A 23,277-nucleotide genomic window follows, 5' to 3' on the forward strand; every position below is an offset into this window, starting at 1 on the left:
GATATAGGGTTTTGTGAATCAATGACTCAAGATTGTAATTTATGTTTCTTGAATTTTCTTATATGCTAGTTGCTTTGTATGTTTTTATCATAAATTTGCATCCCAATAATGTCATCCATACATGTGGCTAGGCCTATAATAAACTTTAGACTTGGACATTTCTCTGAGGGTGCCATGAGAGCCAATTAAAGCTAGTATGAAATGTAGAAATCAAGTGGGTGGTATCTTTGACTCGATAGATAATACTCTTTGTATTTTTACTCAATGATACCGATATTTAAACCATATAAGGTCAAAGTATAAATGTCATATACCTTTGGGTAAATCATGTAAGTTATTAACAAGTATGAAATTACCATTGAGTCCTCACTAGGCTTGTGAATGTTTCTTATAAAACCTAAACAAGCTTGTCTTTTTTATTGTTTGTAACTGATTTAAAGTTCTTGTGGCAAAGAATGGGCACTACTTCATACTAAAATACGCATTTTCCTCTACAACTGACAACCTTAGTTGTGCATGCACCTTTTTCGATATTTTAAGCTAACAACCAGTGAATGGGTGTTCTATGCTCCTAGATTTTATGGGTGGAAGGTGTTAATTGTTATATATATATATATATATATATATATATATATATATATATTTTTTTTTTTTTAACACAAAAGTTTTCATTGACAACTTTGAAAAGCTTATTCCAATTTCTTATCTAATGATCGAAAAATTTGTTGTATGTTAGGATTTTGAGTTTGTTTAAGTTTGAGTTGGTGTTTATATTTGCAAACTGATTTGATTTTCTTAGACTTCTGCCAATGATGTAATTAACAAAATGAAATCCTTGAGTAACGAGAATTTGAATGTAGCCAAATTGGTTTTCAAACTTAATTTCTTGTAGTAATGTGTCCATTTGTCGTCGTTTGGAATGTTTGCAACTCACTATGTACATTTGTTTTCTAGGGACTCTCTCCTGTGGTTGAAAGCGTTCTTCGAAATGATTTGGAGCGCTTTGCATTATTCGCAAAAGATTATCAATTGAAGTCTTCAGCTAAATAAGTGCTTTAATGTTCAATAAGTAATATTGTTCAACATATTGATTTATGCTAATGATGCATGCATTTGAATGATTTTCTACTTGAATATTGTTGTCTTCATTTTCTAATTGTATCATAAGCTATATAATATCAAACAATACTTAGGATTGAATGTTTTCATATTAAAAATGTTAGACCAGAGGCTTAAGAAATCATAATTTGCTTGCATCATAATTTTGCAATGAAAACACTGATGAAAATCAATCAACTAGAACTTGAATTATTATATTCCTAACAAAGCCTAAAAAAGGAAACTTTTAAGAGCTAATTTGGCTTTAGTTGAAACAATAAATGTTTTATTAACTACAAACCAATGGAGCATAATCTTTACGTTTTGTTAACTTCTCGATTAATTATTGAAAAGACGTAAAAATGGGTTTGGAGTTAAATTAGAAAATACTCATTGCCACGCAAAGAATTCATTTCAGTACAAATTTACTTATTTCTTACACTACCCAAATATGTGCACCTTACCTTCAACATTTTTTTGGTATGCAATAGTTCAATTTTATTAATTACTTTAATAACACTATTCTAGTTCCTTGGTTTGTGAGCATCAAAACATAGGTACATGTATTTTTTTCTCTATTGATTGTTAGAAATGGTTGATGTTTAGTTTTTTGGACTGTAAAGATCTTATGATTGGAATAAGATATGATTCCCTAAAAGGTCTAGATGATCTAGGTGGATATTGGTGGCCAGTCGCCTCTTCCACTTGGACCCCCAACATTATTTTCTTTTAGTAGTTTTCTATATTTGGCATTTTTTTGGGTCCTGGACTTCCAGAGCCATTTTGAGGTCCTAAACGACTTTTTTTGGGGTAAACGGGCAAACTTAAGGGCAATGACCTAGCATTTGTAGTCAAAAATTGTTGTCATTGAATAAACCTTTCTAATGGGCTATTGTGCGCACCAAATGGAGATTGTATGCCAAAGTTATGGCCCCGAGAAGTTGATGTTCCAACTAACCCCAGTGGGGTCCACAAGCTTTTGGCGCTAGGGTTAGGTTTTTGGATGTTTAGGGTTTTCCATTGTTTCTTGATGATAAAAATGCCCGAGAGCCTTATTGTAACTCAATTCTGAAGGCATATAGCCTTCACATATCTACTCAAAGATAAGCTACCATCACTCGAGCTTGTTTGTTTCCTTCTTGCATGTAAACAATTTTCAACAATTGCTATTTATTAATTGAAATTATGTTTTGTTGTCTCTCTGTGTTTTTGTTTAAATCTATATTTCATTTTGTTCCTTCATAAATTTGGATCAGTTGTATAAAAGCGGTCTGCTCTTTCTTTGTCTTTTTGTGCATGTCCCTAATGAGGTTGGGGTATAAGGAGTTAGGACTTGAGTTGGTTGAACCCTTGCAAGACCGGCCTCACTGACCCCAACGACCTCCCATGGCAGAAGAAAAGAAAGATGAGGGAATAATAGATCCTTTCAAATTGTTGCTCGAAGAGGCCCTCAAGCGACAAAGGAACTAGATGATGGATACTTTTTCCTAGATCCTTCAACGGGTATCAGCGGGCGAAGCATCTTCATCCAACAATCACTTCAGAGGTACCGCGCCCTTTATGGTACAAGTTAACTTTAACATTCCTATATTTGAAGGTTAAATAGAAGCAAATTATCTAGATAGATAGTTAAATCTGCTAGAAGGATATTTTTTGGTCCATAATTTTTCCAATAGGGAAAAGATTACTTTTGCACTCCTCAAAGTCGCCCTCCATGTCAAGGATTGGTGGGAAACTTACTATTAGAAAAGGGACGAGGAGAAACCCTCTCTACTTTTAGTTGCACCCTCTTGGAATTCTTTTCGAGATGTCATCAAGGAGAAATATTACCCTGTCGGGAGCTATGAAGATAAGTACATAAAATGGACCACAATACAAAAGGAAAGGGACCAAGACGTGTTGGAGTTCACAAATTTTTTCATACCATACACACGAAGTTGGGTGTCAAGGATTCAGAGTGGCATATGGTATTCAAGTACCATGATTGTTTGCACAAAATCATCTAGGCAGAAATGGAGTTCCTGGACATCTCCTCACTTCACGTAGCATATTGATGTGCTGTCAAGATCAAGCAAAAATTTAAATAGAAGAAGTGAGACTTTAGATCTGCGAATCTGAAGTAGGGAAAAGTCACCGCCAAATCACATAATAAAGGACAGAGCCAAGGTGGAGTGACCCAGGACAACCCATCGAAGCCACGAGCAAAGAATAATGCCACGAAGATGAAGGAAACAAGAAAGTGGTGTGAGTTCCACAAGAGCCCCATGCACAACACAAATGAGTGTCGTGTCAAGTAGTCACTGGTGGTCTAGCTAAAAGCTTCAGAGTTAGATGCATGTTCGGACTCTAACCCAGAACCGGACAAGGGGAATGACAAGGGGAAGCAGAGTATTAATGCAGAAACCCGTGCCATCGTTGCCACCATCAAGGTCTAGAAGATTGAGGCAAAAGATCCAGAGGAGGGGGAGCATCTCTTCCACTCATGGATGTGGGTGAAGGGTTCTCCACTGCATTTCATTGTTGATTGTGGGAGCTAAAAGAACCTCATCTCATCAAATGTCGTTAAGCGATTAGGCTTGCCGACCACACCACACTCGCAATGATACGCCATCAAGTAGCTCCATCAAGGGCGGGATCTCTATGTTAGCCAGTAGTGTCGCCTTCCCTACAACATCAATGTACTGTGTGATGTTGCTCCTCTTAAATTTTGTGATCTTTTATTAGGTCAACCATACTTGTGGAGGCGTCATGTTGTGTACGAGTCCAAACCTCACAATGTTAGTATTACTTTGGGCAGAAAACTGTATAGGATACTGGAGGTAGTCTCGCCTACCGCCATTTCTTTGATCTCTACTAATCAATGCAGTAAGATCATCTCCTAGATCAATATTTTTTCTTTCTTTCTGATTCACTCTCAAAGTAAGGGGAAGATTGTGGCCATGTCCATGGCCCCCAGAAAGGGTTCCTCCACGCAACAGAACCAAGTTGATAAGGTCGTGGAAGAGTACAGGGTCATCTTCTCCTCACCCATAGTGGTACCTTTGCACTGTTAGGTCAAACATTCGATCGATCTGACTCTCGAAGCACCTCTACCTAATGGGCCAATATACTGCGACTCTCTTTTGGAAAGTGAGGAAATCAAACGACAAATCTAAGAGTTGCTACAAAAAGGGCACATCTGACCAAGTTCCTCACCTTGTGGGAGCCCAATTGTACTTGTATAGAACAAGGATGGGACCTAGGGACTTTGCGTTGATTATTAGGCACTAAATAAAATCATTGTCAGGAACTGGTACCCGATACCACATATTGATGACCTTCTTGACCGACTCGAGGGGGGCGATTACTTAAGCAAGGTTGATTTGAAGTCTGGCTATCACCAAGTTCTGATAGAACACAAAAATGTATGGAAGATCGCCTTTGAATCCATGCAAGACCCTTTTGAGTGGTTGATCATGCCCTTTGGGTTGACAAATTCCCTTGCAACTTTTATGAGGTTGATGAATGACATCTTGTGGCCTTTCACCAACTCGTCCATGGTTGTATATATGAATGACATCCTCATCTTCAACAAGAGTTGGGCAAAGCACTTGTAACATATTCAACAGGTCATTCGAACCCTGCGGTAACACAAACTATGTGCCAACTTGGAGAAATGATCCTTTGGCATGAATCGAGTCCAACATCTGGGTTACATCATTGATGAAAAAGGCATGCATGTGGATCCACCTAAGATCCAAGTCATTCAAGATTGGCCAACCTTGACAACTCTAACAGAGCTTCACAGCTTTTTGGGCCTTGCCAATTTCTATCGAAGGTTCATGTTGGGATTCTCTCTTATCACTTGACCTTTGAGTCAAGTTACCAAAGGCAGAGTGAAAGCAAATTTTCTTTGGTCTGAGTCCCAACAAAAGGAATTCATTGAGCTGAAACACCACCTTTTCTCTACGCCAATACTCACATTGCTAGACCTACAACATCCATTTGAAATTGAGACAGAGTCTAACTATGCTACTGGTACATTTCTCACCTGGTAAGGGCATCCTGTGGCCTATCATTGTGAAACAATCTCTGATACAATTTGGAAATACCCCACCTACGATAAGGAGATGTATTCCATCGTGCAGACTTGCTGACAGTGGAAACATTACATTCTGGGGAAGGATACGATCATCCACACGGATCACCGACCTCTTCAGTTATATAGACGCAAGGGAAGTTGTAGAATGATCACCATCAGAAATGGTCCACGTATCTGCAACAATTTCATTTGAACATTAAATACAAGAAGGGAAACACCAATAACGTTGTTGATTGCCTCAGTTGAGCCCTAGTTGTGGCACTAACCATTGTTCTAAACTCTTGTGGGCCCCACTTGTGGCACTAGCCATTGTTCTAAACTCTTGTGGGTATGAGACTTTTAGATGGTCGTAGTTGTGCAAAAATGCTCTAGAATTCACCACCACATACCAGATGATGATGGATGGAAAGCAAGTACCAAACTTCAACCTCTAGGACACATTGTTATGCTACTTTCAAGTGAGCGCGCCAAGTTGATTTGGGAGGTGAACTATAGTTGGGTCATGGGGCATTTTGGTCTGGACAAAATAGTGGGAGTATTGTAGAAGTATTTTTATTGGCCAAAACTCCGACATGATGTTGGAAGATATATCAGATCTTGTATTGCATGTGCCATCACCAAGCCAACCATTAAGAAGCAAGGTTTGTACACTCCTCTGCGTACTCCTAGCTAGCCTTGGGAATCCATCTCCATGGATTATATGTCTGGCCTTCCTTCTGTTGGAAAATGTAACTAGGTTTGGTCTTCATTTAATGTATTTGAGTCATCTTGTAATATATTTGTCAAAAGAAGAGAAAAATTAAATTTTATTATTTTTGAATTGGCTTATTAAAGCATTGGTTTCATGCTTGGGTCAAATGTATAGGTCAAGCCTCCATTGTAGGCTTTAGGTTATTGTCAAAGTCAAGTTGAAGACTCCTCCATCAAGTCAAGACTCCTTACTGTTGAAAGAATTCTCTTCTAGTCAGCCTCAAAATCATATATCAGCATGTTGGCTCAATTCAGTGACGTTGCTCTTCAAAAGTATCATGTCGGCTCATTTAAATGGACAAACTACTATATATACTTAGTTGAGATTTTCACATTTCAACATCTAAACAACTCATAATTCAAAGAAAGTTTCAGTGGTCTATGGAACTTTTCTGTGATCTCAAGGCAGAAGTTCAGAGAAGACTTTTCAGAATTTTTAGTGGCATTACAGGGATGGGTTTAGATGTTTTTGGTATAACCACAGTTCAAGTGATACTCCCACAGTTCAGTGCTCTCACAGCTTGTTATCATGCTCTCATAGTTCAGTAATATGCTCTCACAGATTGGTGCCACTTCAGCTCGACATTACCATAGTGAGGTCTCTATGACAGTGTTGAAATATCGGTGATGAAGTCTCAGTGCAACAAAGTGACAAGAAAGCGAAGTTGACATAGTGACGTAGATCATGTATGCAAACTCAGTGAAAGGAGGATGATTTGATGGAGGAGTCTTGAGACTAAGTTGTAAGGGTCTTGGTCGTTTCATCTTGAATCTTCTGAAGGAAGAATTTGTGACTGGGTTCTCCCCTCAAGGGGGTTTTTTCCCTGGCAGCGTGCCTATATCTTGTGTTCTCTTCTATTTGTTGCTTGGCATAAATCTTGATGATGAGAAAAGATAATTAAGAGAATGAAACAAGTCACTGTCATTAAGAGGAAAATCATTTAACTTCCATCTATATGGATTTTCCAACATGGTTTCAGAGCTATGGTCAAAGTCAAAGGCAGTTTGAAGATTGTTACAATGACAATGCAGGGTTCCAATATGTATCAACACAGAAGCTCACATCTATCTCAGAAGAATAAGTTTGGACATCTCTGAAAGAAGGTTCAGTATATCTCTAAAAGGAAGTTCAGATATCTCATAAAATGAAGCGAAGATTATCTCATGTTCAGTGCTACTACTATAACATTGTTTCAGTACCACAACATCGAGGAGAGTCAATGTTAAGGGTATATTTATAGTGATGATGGTTCGGTCTAAGTTAAGGGTATAACTGCAGTGACAAGGCTCAATGTTACAATAGAGAAGATCTTGGTGTTGTTATAAATTCAGTGTTATACAATTTGATGCTTCCACATATTTGGTGATATGAACACAGTCTTGATGCTTCCACAGTAATATGATCTCGTGAAGAAGAATAACAAAGATATCAACTTCTAATAAAACAAATGTTTCTTTGAGCTTAGACAGGGTGTAAAGATAATTTCTATGCTTCCACAGTTCGAATCTTTTCCATAATAAAGTCCTAGCATTTCCAGTGATGATATAGTCCTGGTATTTTTTGATGATACAGTCCTAACATTTCCAGTGATGGCACAAGTCTCAATATTTTCGGTGAAGAGATGACTTCGGTGCTATGTTCGATGCTCCCAACATCGAGTAGGCTTTGATAAGAAGGTGTCGGTGTTATTACAATAACATAGTTTTGGTGCTTCCAATAGAAAAAGAGTGTGGTGCTACCACAATGGTAAGTACTCCACAAGATACACTTTCAATAAGTCTAATACACTATCAAATCAAAGGTACGTAAAACACAAGGTACGTATATTCATAAGTTTCTTATTATTCTTATTTATAACCAGTCTAGGGCAAAGATTGTACTCCCTAGATAACATACTAAAATCTCATATTAGGATCTCAATCCTTATCTTCTAGGATTTACAAAGAAATCTAGGATGTCAAGTAAAATTAGAATGAAAGAAAAGTTTGATTTTTATATAAAGGATTCCATCCTCCATTCTTAGAAAAATATAGATTGAGAGCTAACATCATATTCTAGGTATCATATATTTTGTCTAGAAGTATTTGTTACATGTACAAAATATCATGACACTTCAAGGAGTCCCTACAAGGTTTGTCAAGGAACAAAGGTATGTCTTAAACTACAAAACATTGATTTCCTTATAATAAATATTTATTCATTTGATAATATGTTATTGACATCATTATGTCCAGCTATATTGAATCACAATGTACTTTGGGTAATTCATCACTTGATAAGTCTACCCCCTTATATTCTTAATTGACTTTCAAGAACCTTGGATTAGTTCTTTGGAAAACCCTAACCTAAGGGTATGTTGACAATGTGTGAAACCCTAGTCTGCTTAGGAAATGTTATTTGAAGTTTTTGTTGATGATGTCATGTTTGGGATTTCGATATGATCATAAAATCTTAACTTTTTAGGTTTGAATGATGTTTGTCTGAGATCCTAAACCTTTGAAATTTTGGAATAGTAGGGTTTTCTTTGCTATGAAACCTAGATCTTTAGGGTTTGGTTGGGTCTATAAGAAAAACCCTTGTTAAGTATTTAGGGTCCTAGGAATTAAAACCTAAGTATGTGCTCATTTGGTTGAAAACCTAGCCTATTCTAGGTTAGTATATGTCTAACATTTTAATATTTCTAGACATATGATGTGATGATGAATTCCTAGATATATGTGTTGACCTAAGTGTTAATGGTCATGAGTCTTAGGGTTTGGAAACAAGCCCTAGTCAAAGTTTGATGGTCTAGGATGATGTTTTGAAAATATAGGGTTTTGCAGTTAAACCCTAGTAATATTTAAATTCTCTAGTATGTGTGATATGACAATTTGCAATCTGTTGTTGAGACTGTGAAATTAAGAAATCTAGGGTTTACATCAAACCTTAGTAGGTACTAGTCATGATGCTAATTAAGTTGTGATTGATTGTTGAAGCTCATATATGAAATCTAGGATATGTAGAAAAATCCTAGTGAGGAGTCTAACATACGAATTTTGAAAGTTGTTAGATTCATTGATTTGACTCTAGGTTTGCTATATGAAGGAATTTGTCGTTGAAACCCTAGATATAATGAGTTTGATTGATGAGCTATGAATGTGAGTTAAGGTTTGTAACTAAAATTGAGCAAGAAGTTGAAATATAATCTCTTGCTGATTTTTCTAATGCTTCGCTTTTGTAAGTTTTGATATGGCTAACTTTGTTATTCTATAATTTTGGTTGTACTTGCTATCTAAGTTATGCAGGTACATCATCTTCAAGTTGGTGAAGATGATCATAGTAAAGTTGATTTGATAAGCACAATATATGAATGACTCTGATAAGAAGAATGGAAGCCATGAAAGATTCTCTGATGTCGTAAAGAAGAAATAGAACTCCCTAGGATAAGAGGGAGCCTGGATGAAATCTCCCTAGGATAAGAAGATGGTTGAGAATATTCCTTGTACAAGAATAATTAGATCCTCTATGTTTAAGAGGGAGTGACATATATGATTCTCTACTTCATGTGTCATGCACTAGACCAGGGCTAACAACCGTAAGTTTTAGTGAACGCCATGAGAAAGAAAAGGAAATTGGAGAAGGCATTTTGAGGTGCTGCTGAAAGAAGGAGAGCATGATCCGAATGAAGAATATGTTGCTGCATATGAAGTAGGAAATGAAAGTGAATGATTGAGGAATCTTCTATCAAAGATTTGGTTGATAGTCCTACTATGAAAAGTTAGGAAGCAACATCAAGTTGTCTGGAAGACCCCGAAGGTTTGTATTTGATTATGTACATGTGAAGGTATATTATTGATTGGGGTTGAGTTTGTATAGGTGAATCTCTTGAAGGTTTTGATAGCATGTTTGTTACCAATCAGTTTGATTAGGAGAGATTGGTTATCCTTGATTTGCTGGATCAAGGAGTGTTGAGGCTTTGTGAGTGAAACATTGCCTGGGAGGGCATCTGGCCAGCACTTTGTGTTGATGTTTAGGTCCCGAAGTTAGAAGGGTGGCGTTGGTCATTGAGCTCTAACACACACCTTGATTTGTGGTTTGATGGTTAGCAAGTAAGTGTGATGGTACCTAGAGAGGCTGAAAGCTTGAGTCCATCTTAGTCCCACCTAGATAGATTGCCCTAGTCAGGAATCTAGTTCGTGGCATTGCGGTGCCTAAATTGATGAGAGACCAATGGATAGATTGCCCTGGTCAGGATTCTAGTCCATGGCATTGCGGTGCCTAAACTTCTTCATAGATGATGTGGTTTGAGATCTTCGATGTACCTATTTGGTTATATGAAAATATGAATACCTCCCTAGTTAACAGGGAGCTTTGGAAAATGTAACTAGGTTTGGTCTTCATTTAATGTATTTGAGTCATCTTGTAATATATTTGTCAAAAGAAAAGCAAAAATAATTTTTATTATTTTTGAATTGACTTATTAAAGCATGGGTTTCATGCTTGGGTCAAATTCATAGGCCAAGCCTCCTTTGTAGGCTTTAGGTTATTGTCAAAGTCAAGTTGAAGACTCCTCCATCAAGTCAAGTCTCCTTACTGTTGAAAGAATTCTCTTCTAGTCAGCCTCAACATTATATATTAGCATGTTGGCTATATTCAATGGCGTTTCTCTTCAAAAGTATCATGTCAGCTCATTTAAATGGACAAACTTCTATATATACCCAGCTAAGATTTTCGCATTTCAGTGTCTTGAACAACCAACATTTCAGAGAAACTTTTTGTGGTTTCAGTGGAATTTTTTGGTTATCTCAAGACAAACGTTCAGACAAGACTTTTCAAAATTTGTAGTGGCATTACAGGGATGTGTTTATATGATTTTGGTATAACCACAATTCAATTGATACTCCCACACTTCGGTGCTCTCACAACTTGTTATCATGCTCTCTTAGTTCGGTAATATGCTCTCACATATTGATGCGACTTCAGTTCAACATTACCACAATGAGGTCTATATGACAGTGTTGAAATCTTGGTGCAACACAGTGACAAGAAAGCGAAGTTAACATAGTGACATAGATCATGGTATGCAAACTTAGTGAAATGAGGATGACTTGATGGAGGAGTCTTGAGACTAAGTTTTAAGGGTCTTGGTCATCTCATCTTGAATCTACTAAGGGAATAATTTGTGTCTGGGTTTTCCCCTCAAGGGGGGTTTTTCCTTGACAGTGTGCCTATATCTTGTGTTCTCATCTATTTGTTTCTTAGCATTAATCTTGATGATAAGAAAAGATAATTAAGAGAACAAATACTAATAATGAAAATATCACAAGTTAATGTCATTAAGAGGAAAATCATTTAACTACCATCTGTATGGATTTTCCAACACCTTCTACCAAACATGGTAATGATTTTGTAATTGTGATTGTTGATAGATTTTCTAAGATGGCTATGTTTCATTCTTGCAAAAAGAGTATCATAGCAGAAGAGATTGCCAAACTCTTCTTTGAACGAGTGTGGGTGCATTTTGGGATCCCGCAGATCATTATCTCATATTATAACAACAGGTTGCTGAGTGCATTTTGGTCAAGCCTCTGGTCATTGTTGGACACCAAGCTCACCAAGCTGATTGCATTCCATTCCCAAACTGATGGCCAAACAGAGGTTGTCAGGAGGATGATAGTGCACATACTACGCATGTACAATTCCAAGCATCCACAGACTATTAATTTGGCAGCTTACTGACAAATTCCAATCATGGAACTAGACTCCTCTTTTCAAGAGGACCAAAATTGACCTTTGAAGCACTTGATTTTAACAAGGGAAAGTGTATTTTTTAAGTGAAGCCAACATGTGCACAAAAGGACAGGTCGACCCTAAAAGGAAATTGGACACCCTTGGAAGCCTGTAAATACAAGTCAAGTGATCCCCATTTGGATATTATCATCAATCATCATCTTCTTCTCTTTTGTTTGGATTGGTTCACACAAGTCTAAAGTCAGTTTGTGTAATTTGGTTTGTACAGGTTCGAAATTGCAGGTTGATGCTCGTTCGTGTGATTAGGGTTTTTGAGTTCCAATCCCAGGGTTGACACATAAATTTTTCATTTGCAGCCCACGCATCCAAGCCTATCTGTACAGCTGGAAAGCTTCAGCCGCACACATGACTCTCCCTCCATGCAACTGGGACTTAGAGTTTCATTTTTACAGGTGACCGCAGTTGACCACAATTGACCACAGATTGGGAAAGTTAATTCTGACTAGTATTGTTGATGGGATCATATTTATGGATATTGTTTGGTGGACTTCTTGATGGATAGTTTTGTATTGGCTCATTGTACTATGTGCTGAACATTTAATGACAATCTAATAGAAGAAGAATTTCAAAACGTTTCCCCTCTTATGGGTTTTTTCCCCTGGTCATTGATCAAATCAATGTCTTTTGTTGAAGTGTTGATTCTCCTATTGTCATTGCATTATTGTTCTATTTTCAATTACTATTGATTGATGAAAGAATTAATTTCTATTGAGAATAGCTAATTGAAGAATTGAATTGGGCTAAAGTAATTGAAACAACATAGAGCAGTGTAAAAATTAACATGGAATCAGAGCTAAGGTGAAGGAAAAGCCCAAAGGAGACAAGAGTTGAAGCAATCATCTTTGGAAGAGTTGAAGGAGCCTATCTAATCAAGTCAAGATGTCAACCTCTTACTTCAAGGAAAATGAGAAGTTGGGTGACTCATCTAACTTTGTTGCTTGGAAGATCAGGTTGGAAATCATAGTTGATGACAATGATGTCTTGGAATACATTCAAGGAAAAGTACCTGAGCCTCCAGAAAATGCTTCCATTGCTGCCAAGAACAAGTACAAGAAAGGTGAGTTAAAAGAAAAGAAAATTATAGTTGATGGTTTACAAGATCATTTACTTGCATATGTTGGAAATTTCAAAAGGTATAAGGATATTTATGATAAGCTAGTTGGCATTTATGAAGTCAACAATTTGAAAGAAATCATCACCTTGAAAGATCAACTGAAAGACATGAAGATGAATAAAGTAGACACTGTGCAATCCTATATCATGAGGATATCTCGCCTTAAAGATCAATTGCAGAGAGTTGGGGAAACTGTGCCTAACATGGACCTGGTACTGGTAACTCTTAGAGATCTCTTTCCTATTTAGGAAGCCTTGAATCATTAATGCCATAAGAAATAACAATAATTTTTCGTCATTTGATGAACTTGTTGGAAAGCTCACTCAAGAAGAATCCGGGATGACTTTAAGAGGTAGAATTCATAAGCATGGAGAAGAAGAGTCCACTGCATTTGTTACTCAAGATAAGAAGAAAAAGGTAAAATGTAGAACATTTGGTTCGAATAGTTCCTCTCTTGAGTCAAAGGACTCATAGAAGATCAAGGGATATTAAATATTACAATTGTCACAAGCGTGGTCACTATGCCCAAGACTGTCTGAGAAAAAGAGATGCTCCAAGATTTGATTGAAGCTACAACAACAATAGGTACCATGATAGAAGAAGAAGTGATGATACAAGAAGGTAAGATGATAGAAGAGAGAGAGATGATTGAAGAAGAAGAGATACTCTAGATGATTGTGAAGAAAGTCCTCGTCCTTAAAAGAAGTCAAGAAACTCCAAGTATGAAAGTAACATAGCTACTGGTCAATCTGAATACATTCTTATTTCATCCCTCTCTAGCTCTTCTCCTCCAGATTCATACAATAGTTGGCTGGTAGATAGTAGGGATTCTAGACACCTCACCGGGTATAAGGAAGTCCTCTCAATTATAGTTGAGAGGGAGAGAAGTTTGAAGATTATTCTTGGGGACAACTCTAGATATCCACTGATGGAATTTGGTAATGTGAAATTTGATTTGGATTATGGAAAACTTGTTATTCTTCATGAAGTGATGTATGTTCTGGAATTAAAGAAGAAACCAATATATATTTCTTCCTTGGAAGACAAAAGAATGAGAATAGTCTTCATTAATGGAAAAGTGTTAACCTGGCTGAAGGGATCCAGGATGAAAGATGCCTTTATCTTGGTGTCTAGAGTGGGAGGACTATATAGAGTCATTGGAAGACCACTTCTAGCAATAGTCCATGACACCAATCATCAAAATGAGTTATGGCACCAAAATAAAGAAAATTATAGGGGACCATTCCCCTCTAACAGTATTAAGACCGATGATAATTCCAGACAAAATGAAGTCACTGTGAGAAAACACGTGTGAAAGGATAATAAGGCCGATGAATCAAGTACGAAGAATGATATATGGGATGGTGCAACTTGAAAATGGCTATACAAGATGAAGTATGAAGCAGATGAAAGCATTGAAAGGTTCAAGGAAGTGGTATGTGTTGCGCAACCTCAAGGGTTTGATGTACAAGACAAGAAGACTTACATTTTCATATTAAAAGGTTATGTGGTTTGAATCAAGCTCCCTGATCCTGGTATGCCCGAATTGACGGTTACTTGGTGAAGCTTGGATTCACAAGTAGCAATACTGATATGGACCTCCACTTCAAATTGGTCCAAGGTATGACTTTGATTTTGATTTTATATATTGACGATCTATTCTTGACAGGTAGTGAGCCTCCGATGATCAAGTGTAAGAAGGATTGTGGTCTGAGATATACTTTCAGAGATATGAGACTATATGGATACATTGATGATGATTGGGTTGAGAAACTTTGTCATACTTCGACTGATGAGTAGATTGCAAACATAGAGCAACATGGATTGATGGATGTGACCATCCCGAGTAAGGGTCTAAGCTGATCAAGGACACAAAGCTATGATCTTCCCCCATTGTTTGAGCTCCCAGAGTGAAGAATTGAGCCTTAGAGCTCCTGGGATTGAGGGACCTCATGATTTGACAGAGTATACCCTAGTTGGCATCTGGGCACAATCCTTAACATTTATGGTAAGTGGTATCCCTCCTATTATAATTTTCCTGGCAGTGGGATAGGCGCAATCCTTACCTTATAAGGTAAGTTTCATCCCTCCTATTCTTTGTAGGTTTCTCAGGTCGTAGCATTGGCTCCTTGCTGGCAGAGGCTTCTCAAGTCGTAGCATTAGCTCCTTGCTAGCAGAGGTTTCTCGGGTCGTAGCATTGGCTCCCTGCTAGCAGAGATTCCTAGGCCGTAGCACTGGCTCCTCGCTGAAAGAGATTCCCAAGTAGCAACATTAGCTCCCTGCTGGTAGTTATTTTGGGTAGTAGCAGTCGCTCTCCGATGGATAGAGTGTGCTAGCTGAAGCTCCCGTATAATTCTTCCTCTTTAGATTCAAGAATTTATCAACAAATAGAGTCGAGCAGAGATGGGACATGATATGATGACAAGATACTTGTGATGGCTATATGAGGCAGTTGGAATTTCTCCCTAGATGAGAGGGAGTGTTAATTTGGCAGCTTAGTGACAACTCCAATCGTGGAACTAGGCTCCTCTTTTCTAGAGGACCAAAATTGACCTTTGAAGCACTTGATTTGGACAAAGGAAATTGTATTTTTGAAGTGAAGCCCACATGTGCATAAAAGGACAGGTCGACCCTAAAAGGAAATTGGACAACTTTGGAAGCCTATAAATACAAGTCAAGTGACCCTCATTTGGACATTATCATCAAGCATCTTCGTCTTCTCTGTTCTTTATATTGGTTTGCACAAGTCTGACGTTAGTTCGTGGAATTTTGTAAGGACCAAATTCCGACTACATACATTTTTTTTTTTTTTTTTAAATAGCAAATACAACCAGAAAAGAAACGCATTGAAATTCAAATTTATTTAGCACACACATTCCTGTCACTCATTTCAGGAAACATATCATAACATTTCATACTTTTAACTAAGATCAATAGTAATGAAATACATATGTACCGTTCACCAGAAGGCGAGACTCCACTTGCTCTGCTGTTGCTGGTATTCCCTTGTAGTTGGTCACCTCCGCGAGTGAATGATGATGCACTTGATTCGAATGCGAAGACCCACCGGTTAACCTCCCAGCCTATTCCTTGGGTACTCTTCTTCCCCGCGGACCCCCGAGCTGCAATGGGGTTGTATAATGGAGGAAAGCACTAGCTGGTAGAGGAGAGCACACCTTGGCTCCCGAGCCCCCTCTCTAAAATCCTCTACCTCACCAAACTCACTATAGCTTCGTAATCACTGCTCTGACATCATCTCATCCATCCAACAATAGGGTTCCCAAAAGTCCTTTCTCCTATGGCTTGCCCCTTCTTTTATAAGAGTCCTCCTAGATGACACTTGGCATGTCATGCATAATTATATTTTTTTTTATAATTTAATAGTTTGATTATTCACCTACCCATGTGTCACTCTCTCATCAAGGGTCATCCAAAATTATTTACTTAACTTTTTATTTAAAACTAATATTTTCCTCACCTCAACAAGATTCCTATTTCTTCTCCTAGTTGTCTCTTTATTCCCCCCTTTTATTCCTTAATTTGTGTTCATTACTTGAAGTCAATTAATGAGTCAAGATTTTATCCCCAATCTACTCCCTAATTTAACTCAGGTTATCTCTTAGATGGGTATTCTTATGTTCGTTGTTGACACATGGAGCTTCTCTACATTTCTCTAAATTTAATTTATTATTCTCATTTTAATTCACCTTCCTCTTTTCTTAATTAGGTTTAAATTAGTTTTAGGATTAATCTTTATCCTTACAATTATGTTTGTCTTCCCCCTTTTTCCTAATTAAACCACATAATCTTCCTAGTACTTTCCAACATGGGAAGGATAGAGTTTTTAAGGTACTCTATTTTAATTCTTCCTATGATCCTCCTTATTCCAAGTTTTATTTTTGATTTAATTACATTGGTTTCTAATCATCATTTACCCTTGATATAAATTTACCTAGTTTTCATTCCTTGCTTATATTCATTTATTATTATTTATTTTTAAAGATTCCAAGGGTGCCAAGTTTGGTTGTGCCCTTCAAGAACTTCCCTAGAAGTTCCAAGGGTGCCACACCTAACAGTTTATTTGTGATGTCAAGGGTGCCAGTTTGGTTGTGCCCTTCAAAAACTTCCCTAAAAGTTCCAAGGGTGCCACACCTAATAGTTTATTTGTGATGCCAAGGGTGCCAAGTTGGTCGTGCCCTTCAAGAAATTCCCCTGAAGTTCCAAGGGTGCCACACCACTTGCCCTTCAAGCATCCAGTGACTACGAGGGGAAAGTATAGTGCAACGTCATAGACTACTATCATCTCTTATGTTGCCTGCTATAGTGAGACTAATGGTGTCGGGGATCAAGGGATCCGCCTCGATGCGCGCCCCCCGGTAAAGTCCTCATGAGCGACCCAACTTTGGGACCTGCCCTCATGGCATCATGATCTTCAAGGTGAAGGTGTTTCAACCCTTCCAACCCAAGTCATGGCGAGAGTGCTAGTGGGTGAGATCAGGGACTCTGTCCCACCCCTCCCATGTAGTTCCATCCACTTGTACAACCCCATCACCCATATGTGAGTCATTCGGTCAAGCAACTAATCTATGCCTGCAACCATTAACATATCATCAGAATATAGTTAAACATATATGGCAGATTTCAAGATCGACTTAGACTTTCAAATATAAAAATAATATGAATTTTCATCAAACCAGGTGTCATCAACTCGTCATATGCGAGTGCCTCTGATGGTTTCCTGCCATACTCAATAATCATGAGTAACAAGGTTTCTCAATGTTAGTCATTGTCATAATAGCATCATTGACAATTCCTAGTCATTCACATCATTGTCCATTGTAAGCCTGAACTAAAAGAAGTAGGTACACATCCATCATGGCTATCATCATTAAACATCAATGGAAAAAATACATATTTATTAATCTATCAACATGGTAACAGCGAATAGAAATATACCTATCCATCAAATTTATCATCATCATGCTTTTAGTAGAGAGCATACATATTCTTTACTACCCTCATCATCATAAATTCAACTAGAGACCAAACTTAACTATTTAATGTTGCAATCATCAGAACACCAATAGATAAGATACATAAACTATTTAATGTTGCAATCATCAGAACACCAATAGATAAGATACATAACCATTCATGCTATCATAATATCAATGGAAAGCATTCATAAACATCACAACCATGAATATCTCAATCACTAATAATAGTGTCAAGTGCCCGGATCCTCAACCTGAGGTCCTCAAAGAATAAAGTGTGGGCCTTATGGCTAAATAAATGTTTGTGTCATATCACTGTCAGTCAACTAGAGCGGGCACTACATACACCCCCTCTTAATAATAGACTTCGTCTCGAAGTCACTGGAATAGGTAAGGAAAATGGTGACGCATCTCCTCGGCGTCCTCCCAAGTAGCTGAACTAGGACTATAATTGTCCCACTGGACCTTGACCTGGTCCACCAACCGTCGTCTAAGCTGCAAATTTCTCTGGTCCAGTATGCAAACTAGTTCAGTCATCACTGCTCCCTCGTCCGAAACCTGCAAATGACCAAAATCAATAATATGCGAAGGATCTGAAATATAATGACGTAAAACAGACACATGAAATACATCATGCATACGTGCTAAAGATGGAGGTAAGGCAAGCCTATATGCCACTGGACTTTTCCTTTCTAAGATTTCAAAAGGTCCCACAAACCGTGGAGACAATTTTTCTCCTTTTCCAAATTTTATAGAGCTTTTTTGGGGCCTCACTCTCAGGAACACCCTATCCCCCACTTCATAACTTCGGTCTACTCGATGAGCATCAACATAGCTCTTTTGTCGATCTTGCGCTTCCTTTAGCCTCCTCCTAATCATGGTCATTTGTTCTTCCATCTCTTGCACCACTTCAGGTCCTATTAATACTCGGTCCTCTAGTCGGTCCCAACTGAGAGGTGTTCTGCAAGGTCTTCCATATAAGAACTCAAATGGCGCCATCTTTATGGAACTCTGATAACTATTATTGTAAGCAAATTCTACGAGTGGTAAAAACTCCTCCCATCTCTTTTGTTGGTCCATCACATACATCCGAAGCATGTCTTCAAGGATTTGGTTTGTCCTCTCAGACTGCCCATCTGTTTCTGGGTGATAAGCAGTGCTGAAGTTCAACTGGGTTCCCAAAGCTTCTTGGAAACTGGTCCAAAATCTTCCAGTAAACACTGCTCCCCTATCGGATATGATCTTTCTAGGCACTCCATGTAGTCTCATAATCTCATTAATAAAAACCCTCGCAATTTCTCGTGCCTTATATGTAGTCTTAACTGGTATGAAATGGGCGCTTTTGGTCAACGTGTCCACTACCACAAATATGGAATCATGTCTTCTTGAGGTCATTGGTAGTCCCACAATGAAGTCCATTGATATAACTTCCCATTTAGATTTTGGTATCTCATGGGGCTGCAATAAGCCTGCCGGATGCCTGTGCTCGGCTTTTACTCGCTGACACTCTAAGCATCTAGCTACCATGTTCACGATGTCCTTCTTCATCCCTTTCCAAAAGAAGAGTGGCTTTAGATTCGCACTCATTTTCTTAACACCAAGGTGTGCCATGTATACAACGCGATGTGCTTCATTTAAGATTAATTGGCGAATATCTTCATTTGGTGGTACATATATCCTTCCTCGAAATCGTAGTAGCCCATCATTATCAAGGGAGTATTCCTCATATTTTGGGACCCTCATTTCATCCTCCCTCAAACTTTTTCTAACCTCCTGATACCAGGCGTCTTTAATTTGTAATTCAAGCAGTTTCTTCCTCAAATTTGTCTTCAAGGGAATGACTGAAAATATCCGCGGCCTCCTACTTAAAGCATCAACCACCCTATTTACTGTTCCTTTGATGTAACTGATATCGAAATCATATTCACTAATTAGCTCAGACTATCGTCTTTGCCTTGCATTTAAGTGATCTTGAGTGAATATGTGTTGTAACCCACAATGGTCAGTCCTAAGATCAAACTTCCTTCCTAGAAGGTAGTGTCTCCAAATCTTTAGTGCATAAACAATTGCTGCCATTTCTAGATCATGGGTTGCGTAGTTTTCTTCGTGGGTTCTGAGTTTCCTTGATGCATAGGCTATTACTCTTCCTTCTTGCATCAACACACAACCCAATCCTTCTTTGGAGGCATCAGTGCAAACCAAAAATTCTTGTTCCATATCCGACACCTTCAAAATTGGTGCTGTCGTTAATAACACCTTTAACCTTTGGAATGCCTCTTCACATTTTTCAGTCCAGATGAATTTCTTGTTCTTTCTTTGGAGCTCAGTAATGGAGTTTGCTATTTTTGAAAACCCTTCGACAAATCTTCGATAGTATCCTGCCATGCCCATGAAACTTCGTATTTCATGAACATTGGTTGGTGTTGGCCATTCCATGATGGCCTCGATCTTTACTGGGTCTACTACAATACCCTCCCCAGAGATAATGTGTCCAAGATAATGAATCTTGGTTTGGTAAAAGGAACACTTTGACAACTGCCCGTACAATTGGTTTTCTCTACGACATTGAAGAACTATGCTCAAGTGTTCATCATGCTCTTCTGGGGTCTTTGAGTAGATCAAAATGTCATCGATAAAGACTTGTACAAACTTGTCTAAGTAATCCCAAAATATTCCATTCATCAAACTCATGAAAACACCCGGGGCATTTGTCAGTCCAAAGGGTAAGACTACAAATTCATAATGCCCAAATCTTGTTTTAAAGGCTGTCTTCGAAATATCTTCTTCTTTGATTCTCAATTGATGATATCCCGACCTCAGATCTATTTTTGAAAACACCGTTGCCCCTTTCATTTGATCAAATAAGTCATCTATCCTAGGCAAAGGGTATTGATTCTTTATAGTCACTTTATTCAACTGGCGATAATCAATGCACAGTCGCCAAGACCCATCCTTTTTTTTAACAAAAATCACTGGGGCTCCCCATGGAGATGTGCTAGGTCGTATCAACCCCAAGTCTAGTAGTTCCTTTAATTGGAACTACAATTCCTTTAGCTCTGGAGCCGACATCCAATAGGGTGCCTTTGCAATAGGCTCCGAGCTTGGTTTAAGGTCGATGGTGAAATCAATTTCCCTCCTTGGGGGTAGCCCGGATAGTTCTTCGGGAAATACATCCTTAAATTCAACAAGAATTGGGTGTTTATCAAGACCTTCAGAGTCACTCTTTTCGTTTAGAGTTACCACTGAGAACAATTGACACCCCTTTCGCCTAAATTTCATTAGTTGCAAGGAGGAGATGAACCTCAAGGACACCCCTCGGTTCTTTCCCCTTAATGATTTTCGTTGGCCGTCATCGTCCGTGAAATGTAGAATCTTGTCCTTGCAGTCTAGGAGTGCCTCATGTCGCTCCAACCAATCCATTCCTATAACTACGTCATAAACTCCTAGAATTGTCGAGTACAGGGATATCTTGGTCTTACATACACCCAGGTCCACCTCACAATCCTTTACCATTTTTCCTACAGTTCTTTTCATACCACATGCCATTTCTACATGTTTAAATTCATACTGTGGAGTTGCTTTATGTTTAATCATTGATAAAGCATTTATAGAAATAAATGAATCGGTAGCCCCTGGATCTATTAAAATGACAAAACTCATACCATCAATATTACCTGAGGTTTCTAACATAGTGGACTGGTGTTCGACCTGGCGATTGTTCACCGCTGCATGGATGCGATGAGCCTTCCCCAGATCCCCCACTGTAGTTGCATTCTTAGTTGAGTTGATATTACCTCTCTTTTGAGGGCAATCCCTCTCGTAGTGAGGACCCCCACAATTCCAACACCCCTTCCTAGGGACTTGGCTCCTACTACCAACTGAACTGTGAGTTGGTCTAGAACTTTGCTGGAAAGAAGATCGGTGCTGAGGTGGTGTGACTTGGTGCTGTCGCATAGGCTGGTGCGGTTGTGGTTGACGAGTTTGTTGCGGTACCCTGCGCGAATGCTGAGCTGGATGCCTATATGGTGTTCTTTGACTTCTTCCTGACCACCTTTGGTGATTTAGCACAGGACCCCCTTGCAAATTTCCATGTTCCATATTGTTTCTACCTGGTACTCTTGATTCTGTGGGTCTTGATGACTTACTATGTGCACTGCTCATGATCTCCTCCTCTGCAATGATTGCCCGCTGAACTGCCTCGTGCAAGGTGCGAGGCATTAAGATTCTAACCTTGTTCCGAATGTTAAGATTTAATCCATACACAAATTTGTTCACCTTGAGCTTCTCTGTGTTTAGGTGAGGGGCATAACGAAGTAATTCCATGAAACGTGCCTCATACTCTGGTAGGGAGCGACTCCCTTGCTTTAATGAATTGAATTCATTTAGTTGTCTCTCAAGGAACTCTTCTGACAGGTAACGCTCTCTAAATTTTTCTTCAAATAGCTCCCAAGTTACTTCTGATATATCCATCCCCAATTGGGTTAATAATGTCTTCCACCAAAGTAGTGCGTTTCCCTTTAGTTGGAATATACCCATCTTGGCCTTCATGTTTGAGGTGTAATCTCTAAGGGTAAAACACATAGCCATGTTTTCCAACCATGCCTCTGCAGATTGACCATCAGTGGAACCCCAAAACTCTGGAAATTTTACCTTTTCCAAGTCTCGACATACATCATTTATGGTGGTGTTTTGGGGTGTTTCATTTTGTATGATCGGTCCTCCATGCTCCCGTTCCAAACAGTTTATTAATGCCTCAGACATGTGTTGTAATGATCTCATTAAGTTCAACACTTCTCCCGCGGGTATCTGCTCTTGTGTGGAGATGCTTTCCCCCTCATTAGGTGGGGTGGTAGGAGTTGGCTGTTGTGGTGGCGCCATGTTGTGCCCTTTAGCTGCCCCACTCCTTCTGGTACCTCTCCTAACCATGGTTCACCTGCCACAGTTTAATACGATTTTTCCTTATAAAGTAAAAACCAATCAAAAATAAAAATAAAATAAAATTTATTAATGAGATATGGAAAATTTGAGAAATGCTAAATTAAAATTCTCAAACTTCCCGAATCTTGATAAATACTCCATGAAGAAAACTTCCTTATCACTCCTAACATATTTACCTTTCTAATCTTCATTATCACAACTTGCCTTTATAAATTTAAATAATACTGATATAAAACCTACTTTCCAATCATTTTAACTATTACAGAAAGCTCAAGTCAACTTTATTTACTTATATATATATATATATATATATATATATATATATATATATACATATATATATATATATATATATACATATATATGTATATATATATATATATATATATATATATATATATCAATTACTATTGTTTCTCCGGTTGGAAAACCTGTTACAGTCTTGCCACAGGAAAAAGCACTACAAAGGTGCAAATAAATCACAAAGTGGACCGGACCATCAAAAGCGTAT

General features: G+C 38.3%; 2 protein-coding genes across 2 annotated transcripts in view; one reads left to right on the top strand and one right to left on the bottom strand.

Annotated features, from left to right (window-relative positions):
* The window catches only part of LOC149246539 (uncharacterized), a 161,853-nt gene extending 160,613 nt beyond the window's left edge, over positions 1-1,240 (top strand). The window contains exon 7 of the mRNA XM_089457962.1: positions 955-1,240. Coding sequence (XP_089314088.1) covers positions 955-1,050 — 96 coding nt within the window. The 3' untranslated portion in view covers positions 1,051-1,240. The remainder of the gene's footprint in view (positions 1-954) is intronic.
* Positions 1,241-20,867: 19,627 nt separating this feature from the next.
* Positions 20,868-22,706, bottom strand: LOC149246540 (uncharacterized). The gene has a single exon (XM_089441801.1). It carries the CDS (start codon positions 22,704-22,706, stop codon positions 20,868-20,870), a length of 1,839 nt encoding a protein of 612 aa, XP_089297927.1.
* Between the last annotated feature and the right edge of the window lie 571 nt (positions 22,707-23,277).

The sequence above is a fragment of the Pinus tabuliformis genome, chromosome 7, assembly GCF_031772625.1.
Source record: "Pinus tabuliformis cultivar Carrire ecotype Pingquan chromosome 7, CPIR1, whole genome shotgun sequence".
In the NCBI taxonomy this organism is placed as follows: domain Eukaryota; kingdom Viridiplantae; phylum Streptophyta; class Pinopsida; order Pinales; family Pinaceae; genus Pinus; species Pinus tabuliformis.